General features: G+C 42.1%; 1 protein-coding gene across 3 annotated transcripts in view; it reads left to right on the plus strand.

The window, feature by feature from the left end:
• The window catches only part of LOC128544863 (transcription factor COE3), an 83,657-nt gene that overhangs the window by 52,934 nt on the left and 11,533 nt on the right, over positions 1 to 19,190 (plus strand). For 2 of the 3 annotated variants that reach the window (XM_053515158.1, XM_053515160.1), the window contains exons 7-11: positions 3,580 to 3,661; positions 3,752 to 3,869; positions 5,418 to 5,551; positions 5,807 to 5,933; positions 16,168 to 16,256. In XM_053515158.1, coding sequence (XP_053371133.1) covers positions 3,580 to 3,661; positions 3,752 to 3,869; positions 5,418 to 5,551; positions 5,807 to 5,933; positions 16,168 to 16,256 — 550 coding nt within the window. The remainder of the gene's footprint in view (positions 1 to 3,579; positions 3,662 to 3,751; positions 3,870 to 5,417; positions 5,552 to 5,806; positions 5,934 to 16,167; positions 16,257 to 19,190) is intronic. The other variant, XM_053515159.1, reaches the window with a different exon arrangement.

The following is a 19,190-nucleotide window of genomic DNA, read 5'->3' on the forward strand; positions in this document are numbered from 1 at the left end:
TACTGTATAGCTAGAAAATTACTGATATGTATGTTGACTAACAGCTGATTAGCTCCCAGACTTTTCACTAGCTACTGTAGAAAATAAGCGGAAATCTAATTATATTTCTGGTAAATATTACTGTACAATATTAACAAGTGAGAAATGAGTCATACTTGACTGACATGACTTACTCAAAGGCAGACTTAATAGCTAGCAAAGCAGCTAACCAAATAATAATCTGTATATTAGTTTAGTTTATATTACTTTCAACTCCCGTTTTCCGACATGCAATAAATATTATTGTACATAGTTTTGTAAATAGAATTTAGATTTATGCTAATATTTTTGTTTTTTTTGTCATTTATCTACTGGAGTATGAAATCTTAGTATATAGTCACACGGAAATGGCTGATTTCATAAAAACCACTAGGAATGTACAGAGGAACCTTGGCATACAAATTTAATTCGTCCCGTTCCTTCGAGTCAAGTCCTTAAGAGGAAAGTTCATGGTGCGATAACATTTTTTTCCCATAAGAAATGATGCAAATGCAGATAATCTATGCTTGGGGTATTTTTCTATGTGTTTGCCGCAAATGATATTTAAATTAATCAGAAGGATTGTTTTTTTTTAAATCATCCATTGTCAACTTTGGATGCCAGTGTCAAGTGTACACCCAGACCCTTTAAATCCGACTGTTTTAGAGAAAGTTCATACTTTAGTGCTACTGTACGCCATGCACTGATTACATTTCCATTCAGTTTCCGGAGACTGTTTTTTTTAGCACTAACTTTCTCCTAAGAATCTCTTGCTCTCTCTCTCTCTCTCTCTTTCTCTTGACTTCCTGTTGAAGCACTTCAGTCTGCACTGGGTCTAAAAGTGAGCACTAGGACACTCAAAAGAGAGTGAGCTTTGAAGTGCTGCCCGTTCCTCCACAGTGGGATTGGGAATCTCACATTCCTTATCAACTCCTGCCCAGTGACAGCTGGAGGAAATGAGGAAGATGAGGCATTGATGTCTCTCTCTCTCTCAGTTATTTTGCCTGTCTCTCAAATAGTTTGTCTAAAAATGAAGGCCAGCTGAGTCATTTGTACAGTATTTGCGATGGAGCTTAAAGGCTAATATGGCTAGCAGTTAGTATCATCTTGCTGTTAGCACGCTAATGTTAGCATTCATGATAAAAACAATCAACATTCTTTAGCCATGATGCTAAACAGTTAGCTATGAGCTTTACTTGTTATTATGATTACGTACAACAAACTTTCTTATATTTATCCCTACTCTGCCCATTTTTTCTTTTCTTTATGATTTACTTTTATCATCTTCTTCATTTAATGTTTTTGTATTTTTGATTCATTTAATTATATAGCTCTTTCCCTTTTCATTTCTTAAACTGTTTGTAAAATTCTCACATCCTATAATTTTTCTTTCTTTATAACTTTTCTTTTTTTCTTAACTTTTTTTATTTCTTTTATTTGGACATCCCTGTCTTCTATTCTTTTTCTTTTGTCAGCATTTTATGCTACTTTTTTTGTTGTTGTTATTCGTTTTAAAGCGGTCCTTCCTTTCTAACATCGCTCTTTTTTTTCTCTATCTGTTACTTTAACTTTTTCTTTCTATCCTTTTTTTTTTAGAATTTGTATGCTACTTTTTTTGTCTTTCTAGACATTAGTTTTTAACTATTTTAACAATTTTTATTTATTTTTTCCTATTTATGCCATTGATGCTTCCTTGGTCTTCTTTATTTTTTTATTTTTTTTACTTTTCTCTCACCCAAACTTTTTTTTTTTAAATTATTATTTTGGACATTCGTGTCTTTATGTCCTTCTTGTTTTTTGTTTTTTTTTAAGCGTTTTTATGCTTATTTATTTGTTGTCATTTGTTATTTTTTAACTGTTCTTTCTTTCTTTCCTCCTTTATTCCTTTCTTTCTTTCACCCTGCCCTCTTTTTTCTCCCCTCCTACTCTTTTTTTTTGGGCTGGACGCTGCGTCTCTGTGCTATCTCTCGCTTCACTTTACCAGCGCCTCGTCTCCTGCTGCGTTTTAATTCAATCCCTATTGATCCATATCTCTCCTCCCAAGGACTCTAATATCATATGAATGGAGCTCGGGGATGGAGCCCCCATATTATTGTATTCCGCACCCATAAAGGGCATTAGCAGCCTTCAGAGCAACCCGGATCGAGTGTCAGTCGATACTGGCTAAATAGAGCAAAGCCCCTCACTCTCTCTCTCTCTCTCTCTCTCTCTCTCATACTCACACACTTCTGCACACACACACACACACACATACACACACCCGCACTATATCTCTCTACTGTGATTACGAAATGCACATATTTCTTGAGCAACAGGGCACACATTGATGCATCTCTCTCTCTCTCTTTCTCTCTCTCTCTCTCTCTCTCTCTCTCTGAGTGCTGCGGGGTAAAATGGGAGAGGGGTGGGGGTCTTTAAATGTACGAGGTGATTATGTCATTCCAGGCGAAGTGAAGTGAGGTTTTAAAAAATCACCCGAGTTACTGGCGTGTGTTTTTAAAGATATTGTTACTGTCTTATTAGGGGGGAAATCGATGCAGTCAGCAGATGGCAGTCGTTTATATCACTGACAGGGGTTCCTCCACTCCCACAATCCTTCTCTCTCTCTCTATCTCTCTCTCTCCTTTTCTCTCACGCTTTGTACAGCCCAAGAAGTTAAAAGGAAAAAGACAAAAAAGAAAAGGTGTTGCAAGCAATGATAGAGGAATGTGAGAAGAGAAAATGGAGAAAGTGGGAGAAGAGGATGATGAGGAAATAGGAGGAAGAAGTAGAAAAAGGGGATAAATGGGAAGGAAAGTTAAAGAAAGATTAAAAAGATGAAGGAAAAGATAAGGAGAGTGAAAGAGGTGGGGAAGAGAGAGGAAAAGGGAGACGCAGAAGCAAAAGAGGAAGTAGGGATGAAGAGAGGGGAGGAAAGAAAAAGTAAGGTGAAAGAGGAAAAAGGAGTAGGAAGTGAAGCAGGAAAAGTGTAAACGATTATTATGAAACGTGAAAAAAAATAGAGGGAAGAGAAAGGAGGAAAAAGGATAAAAGAAGAGAGCATGTAAAGAAGGAGAATGATTGTAGATGATGACAAGAGAGTAGAGAAAATGAATCATAGGAAATGGAACCAAAGGAAAATGTAGAGAGAAACTGGTAGAAAGGAAATAGTGGCAGAGAGAAGAGGAGGAGGAGGAAAAGGAGAGGCATAATGTGATCCCGGGTTCATGAATGAGGTTATCCTCTGGTTAATGTGACATGACTGTCAGCGACCTTGGGTGCCGTTAACCGCCCGGATTATTATTGCGATAATGCGACGATTAAAAGGCAAGCACTCGATCAAACACCGGTGCTGGTGATGGATGCGCAGAGATTAGCGGGTAGAGGCTAATGCGCTAAAAGTGACTGTGAGCTAGGTCTATCAGAGAGAGCGATATCTCGCGTCAGCCTTATCAATACCCCATGCTGAGGTAGAGTGTGATATTAACCATGCGTACTGTATACTTATCTTTTTCGACTTACTTTACAACATTGGTATTAACCAGATCCTTTGATCCATTCTGTCATTTTTTTTTTTTTTAGATTCTTCCTGAAGTTCTTCCTCAAGTGCAATCAGAACTGCCTGAAAAACGCCGGGAACCCCAGAGACATGAGACGCTTTCAGGTGAGCCCCGTGAAGCCAGTTTCCATCCAGATGTTAAAATATATAATAACTATGGATTATGCTTACGAATAACCTGCTTTGGCTTCCCAGGTGGTGATTTCTACTACAGTGAACGTAGACGGCCATGTGCTGGCTGTATCAGACAACATGTTCGTCCACAACAACTCCAAACACGGAAGACGTGCTCGCCGCCTCGACCCATCCGAAGGTAAGACACTGCACTTGTTGACCGTCCAACAAGGTACAGTCAAGGACCGGGAAGTAAAACGGGTTTCATAGTTACTACTGGAAAGTTACTAAAAAACTAGGACGAGTCACACCCGAGGAACTCAAATTTCCAAACACCTGCAGGAGCTTTGATGAGTTCAGATGAAAGCCGACAGTATGTGTCCCGTTCCTCCACTGATTACCAGTGCATGCGTTTGTAAGGAGTCAAGTTTGTTGATTAGCTTAGCGTCCTGTTGCTCTAACACACCTGAGTCAAACTCAAACTCATGATGGAGTCTTTGATGCGTTCTGTCGAGTGCACTAGAACAATGAGAATGCCTCACTAGAGAGAGCTGAACCGAGAAACATCCTGCCACCAGTGGGCCGATAACGACGGCAGCATGATTTCCCTTTAGAAGAGAAACGGTGGCATTGTTATAGCGCATGGACACAAAGCCGACGGCGGCGTGTTTTTCAGGGGGAAATGGCGAACTTTCATGTCGGACACAATGGAACGATTTTGCGAGGATGAGTAGGATTTAAGCAGATGCTCCGGGTTTGAATCACGTCCCCGACAGGTGAACCTGAGCCGTTACGATCTTGGCTAATTCATTTATTGGTGTTTGGGAATTCCCAGGTTTGGAATGAAGTTTACTTCAAAACAGAAACACACTCTCTGTAAGTGGAGATATTTAAACCCAAATAGAAAACCTTATTAGTAAGACCCTTGACTTTGTACGCATGGCTCATTCACTATACATTGGACTTTATTAATTATGAACTGTCTGGGAGTTATTGCCACATCCCCCCCACAAGATTGGGCCTTTAAAGGAGTTCCTGGGAGGCCGGCGTTTCTTATTATGTCTCTGCCATACTGACAAACAACTTTCTACTTTGATGATATCCAAGCACTAGTGAAACGCTATGTTCGATTCATAAATACAGTGCAGAAGTGAGATAAACCACACGCTAAAAATGTTATGTTAGCTGTTGTTAAACCGAGTGTAGTTTCATTGTAGTCGACGCTTCAATGCCCCGATCATTTTAAAGTTTTCAGAAGTTCCCTTTCCAAAGTTCCCGAGCTTTCTCCAAGTACACACGCAGCCTTTCAGACATCAGTCGAATCGATTCCTGTCCACAGTCCGTCACACACAAACACACACACACACACACACACACACACACACACTCAGCCTGCCTGGCTCCATCACACCAAGCCTAAAAACTTTACCATAAACAACAAAAACAACCAATGAGCTCCTAATGGTTTTATTGAGCTGACCAGGAAACAGGAATATAAAATGAGCTTTTAAATTTTTTTAATTATTATTACATTATCATTCTGTTTTTATCATTCCGTCACTCAGATGCTAGGAAACCTAACGTACAGTAATACTGAGACGTGTCCACGAGACATGAGACATTAACGCTCTGCTGCGTCATTATGGCATCATGGAACAACAGATTTAGCATATTTATCTCACAAAATTTATCTCTGATGTTGTGTGTGTGTGTTTGTGTTTGTGTGTGTGTTTGTACGTGTGTGAAGCAGCCACTCCATGCATCAAAGCTATAAGCCCCAGTGAGGGCTGGACGACTGGAGGAGCCACCGTCATCATCATCGGAGACAACTTCTTCGATGGACTTCAGGTCGTCTTCGGGACCATGCTCGTCTGGAGCGAGGTGGATACTTTATAACATCACACAGACACTTGAACAAACTTCAACCCGTATGCATGTAACATCTTAACATCACTGTAATAGTTAATTAAACAACATAGGTGCTAGCTTATCAGCGCTGAGTGTTTTGTGTGTGTGTGTGTGTGTGTGTGTATGTGTGTGTCTGACTGAAGGGTCAGAGTGGACTCTCGGCAGTGCAGCAGTGTGTCTAATCGATGCGTGTGTATCGAGCTGAACGTGTTGTGTGCTGTGTTTTAGCTCATCACGCCCCACGCCATCCGTGTTCAGACGCCACCCAGACACATCCCCGGGGTCGTGGAGGTCACACTGTCTTACAAATCCAAGCAGTTCTGCAAAGGAGCGCCGGGACGCTTCGTCTACACAGGTACACACAAACACACACACACTCTGGAAGACAGTACATGATCCACTCAAGAGTTTAAGCGAATTATGTAATACAACTTAAATCTTATTAAAGTTTCAGAAAGTTTACTTATTATTGTGTGTTTCCTCGCGTCGCAACAGTCCTCCTATTCGTCGAATCTCCAGCGTGCCCGGGTATCGCTTTGTCTAATCGATGCTTTTTTTTATTCCATCGGAATAATTCGAGATGCCATTCAAAGGTCAGATGAAGGACTGTTTAGCGAGATAAGAAAATGTCACGGCGTAAAAAGCAGGCCTTGTGTTAAGGCTCAGTGTTAAACATGAGGTTTATCTCTGCGCCTCGCCTTTGTCCTCGTTCGCATAAAGACAAGTTTACAATGGGACACCGGGACTCCGCAGCGTCCGCTCTGACTGACGTCTCCATCATTTGACTGACAGCGCAACCGTGCATTCGAAGGTTTTTTTTATGAGATGTACGCTGTGAATAGGGCTCGGCCAGGAAAAACGCATTGATGATGGTAAAGAATAGGCCCGAGTGAATAAAATGCACATGTGAAATAGCGTTTGCTTTTATCGCCACGATCATCCGAGCCGAATGTGTGACCCGGTGACAAGTGAAGACTTATCGAGGACTTCTATAAGACAAATACGATGTCTTCTGATAAGACTTTTCTGGGTTGCTTTCTCTTTCTTAACCGGATCCAACTTTATTTATTCACGTCGTGAGTAACGTACCCTGGTTCGGTGTTTATGTTTCTCGATAGCGGATGAGCGTCGCCGTCAGTCTCTGCATCTTAATTACAGCGCTAGGTGCGTGTGATGTAAAATGCGAGGCAGGATTTAATTACTAAACAGGCAAGACTCGAGCGAATCCAAACCCAGCCGTGTTTTTCTCATCAGAGAGTTTCCGACCTCCTCCTCCTCCTCCCCTCTCGCCTGCCTCGTTTTCAACTCACGGCTTCCAAATGAAAACGAGCCAGGTTGACGTTTTTGGCGTTTTTTTCTTTAGGTCATTAGAAAATTAAACATCCAAGTCGCCAAAAAAAAAAAAGGAAGGAGTGAGAGATAGAGAAGGGTGCAGAAGGAAAATAGATACATATTGGGACATTTTCAGCACTCAGGTTTTTCTTCTTTTATCTGGAACTTGGTAACGATAAAAGGGCGAGAGAAAAGATCGAAGAAGGTTGCTGAGTAGATTGCGCTTATAATACGCACTTATAGTTTCTTTCTCTGATTCTGTCTCTCTCCATTCCATTCCCGCCCACTCTTCACCACCACCACCTGCCTCCTCGTGTCTCCGGGGACCGAGGCTCCCCAGGTGCGCCCTGAGGTTGGAGGGAAGGAGGGGAGCAAAAAATAGTGAGATGAACCTGAGGGTATCGACTTTCCTGGGAAAACACATCTCTAGAAAGAAATCAGTAGCCAAATACTGCAATAACTCAACTGCCATTGATCCATGGTCGCATTGATCTGCGCATTACAAACTCTCAGACTGGCAGCGTAGGACTCGAGGGCTCTTGAAAAAAACAGCAATCAGAAATAAATTACTGCCTTTGCTTCTTCACATCCTATAATAATAATAATAATAATAATAATAATAATACACTTAACTAACCCTTTAGCACCTGTCTAGTAATATGAAAGATCGTTTAAAATGCCTAATAAAATCCCTGGAAAAAACAACAACGCATCACTGTACGCTCCACTGGTGCTCACAAACACAATCATTGGATCATAGTGGTGGGACATGAGGTGTTTTTCTGAGGGACACGTGTCACTTCATGTCCAGGCTTGCCCGAGATTTTCACAGATGGTACACAAGAAGGGGCTTCAGAGAAGCGTTGGGTTGGGAAGGTTAAAACCTTTTGTGTAAACAACACAGTGTTCAGGTTAGAAATAAGATCATGATTCATCTTAACCAGAGGAATGAATCGTACTTACATTTCTTGCAGGAACATTTAACTTAGAGACTCTTTTCATGGTTTGTTCTTCTCTGAGAATCCTGAAAACTTACTGAAGAACCCCACAATACATGTCCTAATTCGCTTAAACAAGAAACCTGGACAAGCCCCCCCCGGTTTCCTGAAGAACCCTACTCCTTTTCAGTTAAAGTCCCAAGTGGAACCATTTTAGGAAGTGGAACTATCTTAGATTGGAGGAAATAGACCCCATTGTGCTTAACCAAGTCACACAGCAATCCAATCTTTGAGGACCCCAATGAGTTTTGGGACTAAACCAAAAACAAAAGCAAGCACCCTTGATTGTGAGGCACTCTTCTACTGCTGAAGCATATTCCAGTTGGGTTTCTCTACAGTGTTCTTGACCAAACAAATGCCTTTTTTTTTACTCTCGTCCTCCACCACACCTAAATCAAGCAAGCAACATGCTAAATATTTGTTACAGGTGTGTTGGGTGCTGGGAAGGACAACAATAAGCACCATCTGGGGTTCCCAGAGGACCAGAAAAGAACAGGGAATGAATGAATGTAGGAGTAATGACAGTGTTTATTAACGCCACTGGAGCATGCCCTGATACCGTGCAGTCAACCATGTTTTTCCCATTACACTGAACAATATTCTTGATGAATTTATGAGCAATAATTACATCTTTCACCAGAGAGCATGCAAGGCGTTATTCTGAGCGTTGGAGGATCTGGTGTGTAAGGATTTCGTCCGGTATTTTATAGGTGATGTAACATGTGCCACGAAGAGTTGGCAGTCATCAACATATGGGACATGGCTACCCAGGCTTTTATGATCAAAAATTGGATGATGTTTTTTTCCCCCCTAAAGCTACTTTTTTAACAAACCAAGGCTCTTTCATTGACCTGTGCCAGGATGTAACCAAACCCTTTATAACTCTTATAGTGACAGCAAGCAGCGGGACCCGAAAGCCCACACATATACACATACACACACCCACCATGTTCAGAGACGTTTTGTAGAGCAAAGTGAGCTTGAGCAGAGCGGAGAAATGGCGTCATTCCTCATGGGACCTACTGGTGCTATGAACTTTTTTTTTTGTATGTGTGTGTATAGGGGACCTGCTCAGTCCTTAGCCAGAATTGGTGGCGCCGTGTGACGCACGGCTTCTTTAAAAGGCCTCTAAAGCTTTATGAGCGCAGAAGTTCGGGGAAGGCAAGGGAACCAAAGTCCAGGATTGAGTAGAGTTCTGAAAACAAAAGAGTTCTGTTTTGCGTTGAGTTTTTTCCCTCCCATCAACCCATTCAGTTTTACTGTCTTTTGGAGGTACAGTACCTACAGTATGTATTACTATGGTTAAAAAGCACTATTCTGACTACCTTACCCAGCATTATTTAAAAAGTCTCAATCTTGCATCCTTAAGAGTTTGTTTATCTGAAGGTGGCTTGAAAGGTTCCAAAAGGACCCCGACAACAAAAGGTTTTTCCTCTCAGTAGCCTTACAAGTAAACCTTCTAACTTTTGCTAAATAGTCCGGTAGTTTCCGAGGCTAAGCATGGCCAAGACTTCCAATCAGGAAGAGCGACCATTAATATTCCGGAGGTTGTAGCAAACTGAGGGAACTAAATGCGCCATGTGAGCTATGGAGTGTTTGAGGTTGAGACGTCTTGTTCACAAACCACTCTAAATAACCAAAATCTAAGGGGGGTCACTATCAAGTTTTCTTACTATCATAATAAGTTCTACACAATGAACCATCCAGCTCCATTCCTTGGTATGTCACTCTGGTGAAACATGTAAAGGGAAGCAAAAAACGTATAGTATCTTTTACGGGTATAAGAATCAGCAGAACGCTTGAGGAACCTGCCTACTAGAATGCAAGATGGCATTATCCTCAAAGCAGTAGTGCATACAATATTGATTAAAGATTGATTCATATTTGAGAACATGCACACACTCATCGCTGAGGGCGGTGTAAACACAGGTGTGCGAAGAGCTGGAGATAATAGCCCAAACCCGTAAAGTGGTCACTTCACTCTGCTGCTTTCCTCTTATGCTCTGTTTATTCTCTTTTTTCCTTTCACACACTGCCTTGCTGTCACTGTCTCACACCATCCCCATCGACCCTCTCCCGTTCTTTGTGACGCAACTCTCCTGATTACTGCAGCATCCATCCGTTCCCGTATGCTAATCACCCGTCTGCTAATTGCCTCAGTGCTGCCTTGATTAAGCTGAGTGACACCTACAGGAAGTGTGTATCAAAACCCCTCAATCCCCCACCTGAGGAGTGCGATGTTATCGACTAACACTGCAACATAAAGTTCCTCCTGAAATCGCTGCCATGTGTGAGGACATACTGGAGAGGAGAGGAGAACAAGAACTTACAACTCACTGAGATCTCTGGAAGCTCTCATACTTCCTCTTTATATCCTCTCTTTGTCCTTATCCAGGTCTTTTCACGCTCCTTCTCCCTGTCCGATCACTGTCCCTGTCTTTTCACACTCCCTCTCCATGTCCTCTCATATTCTTTCTACCTGTCCTCCCACACTCTTTCCACATGTCCTCTCTCCCTCTCCATGTTCTTTCACACTCCTTATCTGTTTTCTTATTGTCCCTGTTTTCTCACTGTCCTTCTACTTGTCTTCTGACACTCCTCTCCATGTCCCCTCACATTCTGTCTCCCTTTCCCTCTCCATGTTCTTTCACACTCCTTATCTGTCTTCCCATTTTCCCTGTCTTCTCACTGTCCTTCTACTTGTCTTCTGACACTCCCCTCACATTCTGTCTCCCTGTCCTCTCACATGTCTTCTCACTGTCCGCTCACGCTCCTTCTTTCTGTCTTCTCACACCTCCTTCTAGCTGTCCTCTCACCATCCCTGTTTACTCACACTCATTCCTATCCCCATTGTCTTCCCTGTCCTCTCACACTCTTTTCCCCTGTCTTCTCACATTTCCCCCTGTCTTTCTTACCTTTCTCCTTGTCTTCTCATGTCTTGTCAACATTTCCTTACTATTGTCCTCCCTATTCCATCAACTCTTTCTCCATGTCCTCTCTCATAATTCTTCTCCACATCTTCTCAACATTGTCTCTGTCCTCTCACAGTTTCATAAATTTTTCTTGCATACTCACTCCCCATTCCCCTTTTCCTCTTCTTTTACACTCCTCTACACTTATTGTTCTTGTTCTTCTTTTTTCTCCTCTTAGATTCATTTTTGTCTTATCACTCTCCCTTTGTCCTCTCACACTCCTCCTCCACATTTTCTTTGCTTTCCTTTAAGACTGTCATTCTGAAACACTCAGTCCTTCTTTCATTTTTTTCTCTCACTCTTTTTTGCTATCCTCTCACACACATCATCTGTGAACGCATACTCCTTTCGATCCCATCTTCTTTCTGTCCACTCACACCCCATATTGCTGTCCTATTGTCCTCTCGCAGTTTTTTTGAAAAAAAAAAAAAAATCTGACGCGCACTTGAAAAAGTGCGAACTTGCACATCTGCAGCGTGCATGCCGGAGGTAAACAGAGGTCACACCGCAGCATACGCGCTCCTGGAAATGCTATATTTGGCTGGAATTAACTCTGTGTGGTGTGTGTGTGTGTGTGTGTTTGGGATTTCTCTCATCTCCCCTGGTGGTTTTCTGCTTCAGCTGCCTCTCAACTGTCAGTCACAGTTTAAAGTTCATGAAATTTCTATGAGGATCGATCAGAGGTTCAGCGATTGATCAGGCCGAGCTCCATGCGTCTGAATTCGCGGCGAAAGTGAGCGCGTGCTTTTCCTGCTTCCTTGCTTCACGTGAAGGAGGGAGAGGAGTAAAACAGAATCAATAGCAAGCAGCCGAGGGGTTTTAGACGTTTGTCAACTGGCCACTTTGCACGCAGTCGACAGGCTGAAACAGGAAAACAAATCACTTCCTGTTGTCTCCTGCTCCCCCTGCGCCATCTGGAAGCGTCTCCGTAATGACCGAAGGGACAATCAAACCAGATACACACACTCGGCTCGGCCCTTATCAATAAACCTGCACATGGAAATGCGAGATTGGACCGTGCTGCGCAGGAATCTGAACCTTGCAAACAAATTGCGTCGTTCCATCACAGGCGAGACGGCTTTGATGGAGTGGTTTGTACACAGAGCCGGAGCTGAACGCAGAACGATTCAGAAATAGCCTCCTGAATCGCTAAGAGGCGCCGACGGGATTGTGGCCAGCGGGGGCGTGACTGAACCTTCAATCATTCCATCAGGTGAAATACGAGAGGCGTCATTTTCCCAGGGAGAAACGTAGCCGGACGCTGATGCAGAGGAACGAAATGTAAATAGCAAACCGGGCAGGAAAGAAATAGATGAAAAATGGTTGTTTCTCCAGATCGTGAAGAGCGATCAGCTGGATGTGGGGCAAATAATGCAATCGATGGAAATAGAGGGCAACTCCTTAGAGAAAAACACGCAGGCGAGGAAACACACACAGCTGCATATGCTGAATATGTGCTTCGAAATGGCATAGAGCGTAATGATGTAGTGTGTGTGTAAGATGATTGAAAGAGAGCGAGAAACAGAGAGCAAGAGAGACAGAGAGAGAGTCTTTAATCACTGAGTGCTTGCTTTCCCACTCTGCCCCATTTGACCTTTAACCCTGTGCGGCGTGTGGAAGAAGAGCCGAGAAATTGATTCGGTGAGGTGCGCGCGCTGTCTCTCATTTGCCAGCTAGAGCGAAGAGCATCTCCTGAAATCCGATCACACAGACAGTTAGCAGCGCAGGTTAACACGCTTTTTACGGGATGGCTCTCCGCTCAGACGAGCATTAAACTTGGGATTTTTTTACTGGTTAGTTTCAGATCTAATCTTTGTGGGGTTTTTATAATTACATCTACGACGAACAACAAGATGATTCAGGTCATCAGAAGATCTGTTCACTACACTAAAGAACTTTTCTAGTCCATGATAAACAATGCGTGCGTGAAACAGTGGCTGCTCCAACTACGCAAGGAATCAAACAATGAATCAAACCCTTTGTCTGCTGTCTGTGTGTGAGGGGAGAAACATGATCTGTCACCTCATTCCTCATCACATCCTGATTACTGACCACACGCATTTAAAGCTGTGTTGGGTGCGAGTGCCACGGCATCGCGATGAGAGCAATAAAGAAATGATCAAATAAATGATAAATACCCGCACCCCTTTTCTTCCTCCTCGTCTCACTCGTTCCTCTTCCCGCTCAACCACATTAGCTCTACCCCTGCTCCCTATCTCTCTCTCTCTCCCTCTCTTTTTCTCTCTCTCGCAGTCGCACGTCAAAAAAACCCAGCCGTGCACGAGGAGAAGAAAAATCAATACGAATTACAACGGAGAAAGTGGCGCTGATGGCTGGAATTGCAGCATATGTTTACACTAAATCAGGCAATCTATCTTCATACGAGCGCGGCAATGTGCGTGGGGTCAGGGTTCGACGCCAAGCGCGCACCCGCTACCGTGGCAATTACTGCAGCACGCGCTCGGTAACGCTCGTGTATCGATTGAGCACGAGAATGGGGAAAAGGGAGGGGGTCAAAGTGCAGGGGGATTTTAATAAGAGAATGAACGGGCTTAATTTCTCGACAGCTTGATGGAGGGTGAGAGTTGCAACCGATACGCCAGCACTCACACCCACACACACACACACACACACACACACACAGTTTTATCATAATATCCTTATAAGGAGCTTCCTTTGACATAATTACTAAAGTTTTTTTTTTTTTTAAATACAAGATAAAAGTCCCCTGCTAAATGTCTAACTAAGCAGTTTATTCAGAAGACAGTGGTGTCCTATAGTTTAGTAAACATTTTTACCCACAATTTAATAAAAAAATAAATAGAAATGTATCTTGAGCATGAATATTTCCAAATTATAGAGGAGTGCATAAGTGATACCGTCTTGGTGTCTAAAAAGGAAAATATCTGTCCGTTTACACATAAACAGTGTAAAGAAACAAGAAATTAAATGTAAGGTAAATGTTTGGAAAGAGGAATATAAACTTTTTCATATCAGCAGGAACTCCCGAAAGACCATCACACCTTCTAAACATCTTCTCGGTACTTATATAAATAACATTCCTTTGCGTCCTAGATTTCCTAAAGGGATGTAAACCTTTGCACTTCGATATACGAATTAAATTAGTTAGAATTGCTCAGGGCTAGGAACTTATTTCTGGCAAAATTTAAACACTGTTTTCTTGAATATTAACAAATGTGTTATTAAATAGCAGTTTTTCCTTTTTTTAAAGACAGACTTCAGAACTGTAATAAAGCATAAGAATCGAGTGTATTATGGAGCCCTAACAGAGAGAGAGAGAGAGAGAGAGAGAACTTTCTTTTGCACTTTCACACCATCGGCTCACGTGCCACGCCGCCCCCCCCAAGGCCTCTGTCAGCGCGCTCGTTCTTTTCTCCTTTCCCCTGCCAAAAACTGTCTTGAACAAATTTGATTTTGCAGCTCGCAGGGGCCCTTTCCCCGCCGCGAGAAAACAAATATTGTTATAATGGTAATAACATCTATTTGCCTTGCGCGACAAACGGCGACGGGCCCCTTTGAAAGGGCCAGCATGCTCCGGCGCTGCAACCTTATTCTTATTCATGAAAGCCCGGTTATGCATATTAGCGCAAACTAGCTATTCTACTCGGCTGCATTCGAACTGTCAATCATCCTTAACCGATACAAGAGGCATCGGTGACAAAAGCAGAGTGGGCACGAGGGCTGACAAATTGTCCCCAAAGTCAAATTTGACAGCCTTTTATGATTAATGGGCTTGATTATGGAGAAATATCTGCCTAACCGTTTTTTCCGGGGTGTTTCCCTTTCTCTCTGTCTCTCTCTATCTCTCTCTCTCTCTCTCTCTGTCTCTCTCACGGCCTGAGAACGGCAGAAAGGAAAACTGAGCTCCAGACCTGGGGAATGAAAAATCAAATGTATGTAGTTGGGGGGGTTTGGATGGAGGAAAGGAGGATTGAATTAGCCAGTGTGTGAATGAGAAGTGAAGAGCGCGAAGAGCAGCAGGCCAACAGAGACTGACTGTGCACTTCATAAAACACACACATGCTAAGACAGCGGAAATAGATTTTTTTTTTTTTTTTTTTTACTAATGCCATTAACAGACTTCCATTTCTGACACAATATCACTCGGCTTGAGCTCGCTCGTTAGGCGTTCCTCAATCATAACACCTGCCAAGTCATGTATTCTGATCCTCGACTTCCTATTTCACCATCCTTATTGAATTATCTTATGTTATATAATGTTCTGTTGGTCCTAAGTAGCACCCTATCCATTACATATTGCACTATTTGATGAGTCATGCCTTTTATAAAAATGTATTACACATAATATTCCATATAGTCATAATTATAGTTATAGTCCTACCTACTGTATATATTGCTAGATTGTATTATATCATATCATAGACTGTATAACTATGCACAATGGTGGTATAGTACACACTTGCTATACTGTATATTATGTACAGTACTGTATTGCTATAGGACTGGGGTTCTCAACCTTATTCCTGGAGGATTGAATATCGCATTGTATCGTATTGTATCACATTGTATCATATCGTATCCTATCATCAATTGTGTACCTATATATAGTTACACAACACATCTGTTCCTATTGATGTTGCTGTAAGCACCCTAAACAATACAATTTAATAATACATTTTACTACTGTATATACAGTATACTTTATATACTATACTTTCTTACATGTGTACCATATCCAAAAAAAGATTATATCCTATACCCTTGTACTATATAGTTATACTTTATTATAAAATGTGTACTTTAATGCCACACTGTACCACTGTATTTTAAACTACAGTATAGAATTTCAAGGCCAAGTCAGGGAACGCTGTTGCCATGAAAGAGGTGTTCTTGGGCCGCAACAATGTTTAGATAGGTGGTACACGTCAAAATAACATCCACGTGAATGGCAGAGCATCGCTCAGAGCATCACACTGCCTCCCTCCCAGTGCAGAACCATTTATAACTCTGAACTTAATAAGTGTTTACAGACTCTGATAAATGAATAAAACTCTGATTCGATCATTTAAATACAAGCCAAATAAAATTCAATTGGAAGACGGTAATTTAATAACATACGCGGTAGTCACACACTCCATATAAAAACACACACTAACCACATTCCCAGCTTTAAAAAAAAAAAAAAAACCCGCAAAATTGAATCCTGATGTATTTGCTGTACCACAGAACAAGGACCTTGTGTATAACGCTCTATCTGTGTTTGTGTGTGTGTGTGTGTGTGTGTGTGTGTGTGTGTGTGTTTCAGCTCTGAATGAACCCACCATTGATTACGGCTTCCAGAGGTTACAGAAGGTCATCCCACGCCACCCTGGAGACCCTGAGAGGTTACCTAAGGTAGGTAGACGTCTGGAGTTTAGCTGTAGCGTTCGGCACATTTTTATGATCCGATTGTTTTATACATTTTTTTATATTATTTTCTTTCATGTCATCCTAATCGGGATTAATACATGGAATATAAAAATAATGACCGTACAAGCAGGATGAAAATACTCCTGGTAACAGGTTCGGGTTTACAGTAGGCCACGCCCAATTCGGATCTCGAATCGATATTTTTTGGAGTGTTAAACAGATCCGGGTTCGGATCGTCGCGTGTCCTGAACTCACACGTAGAACAATTATTCAAGGGAGGAAAAAACAATCCAACAATAACAAGAAGACGAAAAACCTCGGCAGGTGCCGTGCGCGGTTTGCCGCCTGGTTAGTATGAAAAGATTATTTCGGCCTAAAAAGGCGGCAGGCTAAGTGAGCGAGATTTGTTCGGGCAGAGGCCCGCTGTTCCGACCTGATGCGGACTGACACCTTAAAGCAGCTGCCAAATTGAAACCATTTATCAAAATCTGGCGTCTGAGATCTGAAAAAAAAAAAAGCTGTTTATTGGCGAATTGATGCTAATAGTAAGCATATGGCGTCTCGGCCTCTTCACGGAGGGAACATTAACTATCGCAGGCACTAGATTTATTTATTCAAGAGGAAAACTCAATAAGAATGCAGATGTTCCTCCTCTCTCTCTCTCTCTCTCTCTCTCTCTCGCCGTATATCTCTCTCTCGCTATAAATGAATAATAGTAAACACAGGAGGTAAATAAATAACAGAATATGTGAGCATGCTAAGAAATAAAGATGCACTTAAGTGGGTAAATATGCTGTCAGGTTTGGTGTATGTGTGTGTGTGTGTGTGTGTGTGTGTGTGTGTGTGTGTGTGTGTATGAGGGGGTGTAGGTGTGAGTTTGCCCACAGCTGTGCTATTGCTGATCATGCTTCTTTTCACTGCCATCAAATTTCAGACACACACACACACACACACACACACACACACACACACACACACGTTATATGTTTATATGATTATACCTGGAATACACTATTATGATAATCTGATTATCTAGTGATCAAGGAATTTCCAGAGTGTGTGTGTGTGTGTGTGTGTGTGTGTGTGTGTGTGTACAATTTTCTTCTCCACCCAGTGTGTTACTCACTTCCTTATCAGTGCAGCGCTTGTTCTCTCTCTCATGTGATCTAGTGATCAGCGGGTTTATGTTCCGTGTGTGTGTGTGTGTGTGTGTGTGTGTGTGATTTATCATTGTTAAGGGAGCTGTCGTGAGCTCCTCCTCGGCGAAGCTGTCTTGCCGGAGGCGGTGGATCCAGAAAGCCGTGCTCTCATAATTGAGCCCCTGGAAAGAACGAGTGCAGAGAGAGAGAGAGAGAGAGAGGAAGTGTGTGTGTGTGTGTGTGTGTATGTGTCTGGAGACATGCAGTGCTGATACAGATACAGTGCTGTTACTCGGAGTAAAGCGAAAAACACACTCGGAGTTTCACTCGCACTACACACTTCAGCTGTCAGACTTGAAATTTGTCCGTACTGAGACAGCAGATTTGGATCTTCTTGGAGAAAATTGCTTTAAAATTAGTTTCTATTTCATAATTGATTCTAGAAAAAGAAACTATAAAAACTACTAGAATAAAAGGTTTTCCTAGAATAAAAAATGATTTATTGTCTAAGGTTAATAAAACCTTAAACCAAAGCAAATCTGTATAATTAAAGGATTATTTAAGTCTATCACGTTTTCCTTCCATCTTCAGGATAAGCATGTTTATGCTTGTTTTTGTTTGTTTGCAGATGTTGCACGGCGTTTAATGTAACCGTAAACAGTTAAAAAACAAAAACATGGAATTATAATAATGAAGAAACTGGAATCATTAGTGGATACGAATTTACATACATAGATACTGGCTAGGATGTAGGTTGCTGGTGCTCTGATTATACACACACACACACACACACACACACACACACACACACACAGAGAGAGAGGTTTTAGGGATCGTTACTCTTTGCTGTCACTTCTGTCACTGCCTAATGAAAACAGACTATTGCGAACAATGTAAACATAGCATTAGCATTCAGTGTGTGTGTGTGTGTGTGTGTGTGTGTGGCAGCGGGTGCATGGCGGGGGGTCGTTGGCCAAGCATCCGAAACATTAACTAACTTCTGCTTTATAATAGAGATTAATGAAGTGAACAACCGCCAGAGGGAGAGAGAGAGAGAGAGAGAGAGAGAGAGGATGAGTGAAAGAGATAGAGAATGAATGAGAGGGTAAATAAGAGAATGAGTGATTGAAAGAGAGCACAAGCGAGTGAGAAAGAGAATGAGAGAGAGTGAGTGAAAGTGAGAGTGAACGAATGAGAACGTTAGAGACTGAATAAAAGAGAGAAGAAGAGACACTGACCGAGTGAGAGAGTTAGAAAAAGAATGTGGCAGGATATGAGAGAAAAGTAAAGGGGAAAGAACAGATTCAAAGAGAGGAGGAATGAGAGAGGGAGTGAAAATAAATGCGTGAGAAAGAGGAAGAGAGAGTGAACGAGTGAGAGAGTTAGACTGAAAGAGAATATGGATGAGGGAGTGAGTTAGAGAAAGAATGAGAGAGCGAACGATGACTGAGATGGTGAATGAAAGAAGGGATGAAGAAAGTGAATGAGCGAGTTGGGGAATGAATCAAAGAAGGAATAAAGGAGAGACTGAATGGAAGAAGAGAGAAATGAGACTGAGAGTGAATCAAAGAATGAATGAGAAAGGGAACGAGAGAGAGAGAGAGAGATGAATGAGTGTTAAAGAGCTGAGTGGAACAGCTGGAGCTCGTACAGGCCTATCATTACTGCTGTGTGAGAACTACAGCATTGTACTTTACACACTACGCTTCGGATTACACACACACACACACACACACACACACAGATTCATAACTCGTGTGTGTGTGTGTGTGTGTAAACA

The sequence above is a fragment of the Clarias gariepinus genome, chromosome 16 (genome assembly GCF_024256425.1).
Source record: "Clarias gariepinus isolate MV-2021 ecotype Netherlands chromosome 16, CGAR_prim_01v2, whole genome shotgun sequence".
Lineage (NCBI taxonomy): Eukaryota > Metazoa > Chordata > Actinopteri > Siluriformes > Clariidae > Clarias > Clarias gariepinus.